The sequence below is a fragment of the Dipodomys ordii genome, unplaced genomic scaffold, assembly GCF_000151885.1.
Source record: "Dipodomys ordii isolate 6190 unplaced genomic scaffold, Dord_2.0 Scaffold15, whole genome shotgun sequence".
Lineage (NCBI taxonomy): Eukaryota > Metazoa > Chordata > Mammalia > Rodentia > Heteromyidae > Dipodomys > Dipodomys ordii.
This window is the reverse complement of record NW_012267231.1, coordinates 15,807,264-15,810,153: the sequence shown is the minus strand read 5'-3', so window position 1 is coordinate 15,810,153 and position 2,890 is coordinate 15,807,264. Positions and strand designations below refer to the sequence as shown.

General features: G+C 49.6%; 1 protein-coding gene across 1 annotated transcript in view; it reads right to left on the bottom strand.

Moving 5' to 3' along the window:
- The window catches only part of LOC105982353 (cytochrome P450 1A2), a 12,202-nt gene that overhangs the window by 222 nt on the left and 9,090 nt on the right, over positions 1-2,890 (bottom strand). The window contains 3 exon segments of the mRNA XM_013011926.1: positions 14-161; positions 1,361-1,447; positions 2,740-2,863. Coding sequence (XP_012867380.1) covers positions 14-161; positions 1,361-1,447; positions 2,740-2,863 — 359 coding nt within the window.

Here is a 2,890-nt window from a genome sequence, read left to right as displayed (position 1 = left end):
GGAAGAGGAACACCTCCCATTTGGCAGGAATCTCCCCAATGCACCGGCGCTTGCCCAGGCCAAACAGCAAGACCTTCTCGCACACTGGCTTGTTCAAGGTGGTCTCCCCATCGGTGAGGAAGCGCTCTGGGCGGAACTCAAAGGGGTCCCCCCATGTCTCCCTGCAAGGGAAGAGGAGATGGAGAATCCCAGCTGAGGGAAGATGCTGATGTGGATTTTTACTGAGAACCCAAGGGTTAGAACACGTATGTATATACATTATATTATCGATGTCCTATATCAAATAGCATATGTACATATTAAATATAAATGTTATATAATATACAGTATATTTGTATGTTTGTGGGTGTGTGTGTGAACATAGGGCCTGTGCACTGTCCCAGAGCTTTTTCACTGAAGGCTGGTGCTCTACCACTTGAGCCACAACTCCACTTTGAGATCTTTGGTGGTTTATTGGAGATGAGAGTCTTATGGACTTTCCTGCCCAGGCTAGCTTTGAACTGTGATCCTTCAATCTCAGTTTCCTGATAGCTAAGATGACAGGTGTGAGCACCAGTGCCCAGGCACAATATTTTGTGTATGTGTGTGCCAGTCCTGGGGTTTGAACTCAGGATCTAGACACTGTGCCTGAGCTGCTTTTGCTCAAGGCTAGCACTTTACTATGTATTATATATCATAAATATTACATTACGTGCCATAATCATATATTGTGTAATTTATATTGTATATTTTAAGTTACATATTTTGTGTTGGCACTAGGGCTTGAATTCAGGGCCTCACACTTTTATTTATTTATTTTTTGTCACGTGTGGGGCTTGAACTCTGGGCCTGGGCGCTGTCCCTCAGCTCTTCAGCTCAAGGTGAGTGCTCTACCACTTGAGCCATGGATCCATTTCTGGTTTTCTGATGTATTTTATTGTAGATAAATCTCACAGACATTCCTGCCTGGGCTGGCTTTGAACCATAATCCTCAGATCTCAGCCTCCTGAGTAGCTAAGATGACAGGCCTGAACCCCAGGCACCCGGCTACGTTTTTACTTAAGACTCACAGCTCCACTATCAAGTGTTCTGTTTGTTTGTTTGTTTGTTTTCCGGGTCCTGAAGCTATAACTCATGGCCTGGGCACTGTCCCTGAGCTGCTTTTGTTCAAGGCTACTGCCCTACAACTTGAGTCACAGAGCCACTTCCAGCTTTTTCTGTGATTTAATTGGAGATAAGAGTCCCACAGACTTTCCTGCCTGCGCTGGCTTCAAACCTGGATCCTCAGACCTCAGCCTCCTGAGCAGCAGAGATGACAGGTGTGAGCCACCCGTGTGAGCCACAGGGCAGCCCTGACAGCGCAGGCGCGCTGCATACTCACGGGTCATGGTTGACCTGCCACTGGTTGATGAAGACGCATCGCTCTTTGGGAATGTAGAATCCGTTCAGCGTGGTGTCCTTCGTTGTGCTGGGGGAAGGAGGAGGATCTGTCAGCCTCGGGGGCTGGAAGAGCTGGGTGCACCTGCTCCACTCACCACCACACCCCAGTACCTTCCCACCACCTGAGTGGGGAGGGGAGAGAGATGGGGGCTGGGAGAAGGGGCAACAGGGGAGCCCTTTCCTCAGCCCCTGGTCCTCAGCGTCAGCATGTGCCCACTCTGCTGGGTGCCCAGCTGGGCACTGGGCCCTGCTGTGCAGGCAAGGAGCAGGTGGGTGGCCAGGGCCAGACCAGCCTTGCAGTTACTTATTTATTTATTTTTGTGCTGGTCCTGGGGCTTGAACTCAGGGAGCTGTCCCTGAGCCTCTTTGTGCTCAAGGCTAGTGCTCTGCCAATGGAGCCACAGCACCACTTCTGGTTTTTGAATGGTCCACTGGTGATAAGAGTCTCATGGAGAATTTTCTGCCTGGCTGGCTTTGAGCCTTGATCCTCAGAGCTCAGCCTTCTGAGTTGTTAGGATGACAGGCATGAGCCACCGACTCCTGACTGCTCCTGGGCTTTTGTGTTCAAGGCTAGGGCTCTACTACATGAACTACAGCTCTACTTCCAGCTTTTGTGGTGGTTCATTGGAGATAAGAGTCTCATAGACTTTCTTGCTAGGACTGCCTCAGAGGTACAGTGCTCAGATTTCAGCTTCCTGAGCAGCAGGGATTACAGGTGTGAGCCACCAGTATTATGGGACCTGGCTTGTTTTTGTTTTGTGCAGATACGTGGAGCAACTGGGAATTTGAAGCTTTTTATTCTAGGAATTACTAGATCAACATGCAGGATTAAGTAAATGTTGACTAACTCAAAAACTAGCTCTCAGGGCTTGAAATTCTAGAAAATATTGAAGGGTAAGCTCTGCCAGGTGGATAAACAAAAACAAAAAACTTCTGAGGGAATGGAGTGTGCCAGGATTTATTTGGACAAGGGTTCGATTCTGAAGGCCTACAAATTCTAGGTAGAAGATTCAACAGCAAAGCTGGGCACCAGTGCTCACTCTTGTAATCTTTTCTACTCAGGAGACTAGGATCTGAGCATCATCCTTTGGAGGCCAGCTTGGGCAGAAAATTCCTCTAAGACTCTTAATTTCAATGAATCTACAAAAAGCCGGAAGTGGAGCTGGGACTCAAGTGGTAGAGCGCTAGCCTTGAGTAAAAAAGCTCAGGGACAGCGCCCAGGTCCTGAGTTCAAGCCCCAGACATGGGCATGTGCATGCATGCATGCATGCACGCGTGCACACACACACCAAAAGAACACAAAGAGGGCAGAAGAGGCACCTGTGGGGGATGGTGAAGGGGACGAAGGAGCTGTGTCTGAACGTCTCCAGGATGAAGGCCTCCAGGTAGGGCAGCTGGGGTCGGTCAGAGAGCCGGGGCCGCCGCTCCCTGCCGACCACTGCGTCTGCAAGCACACAGGACAGTTTTGCGG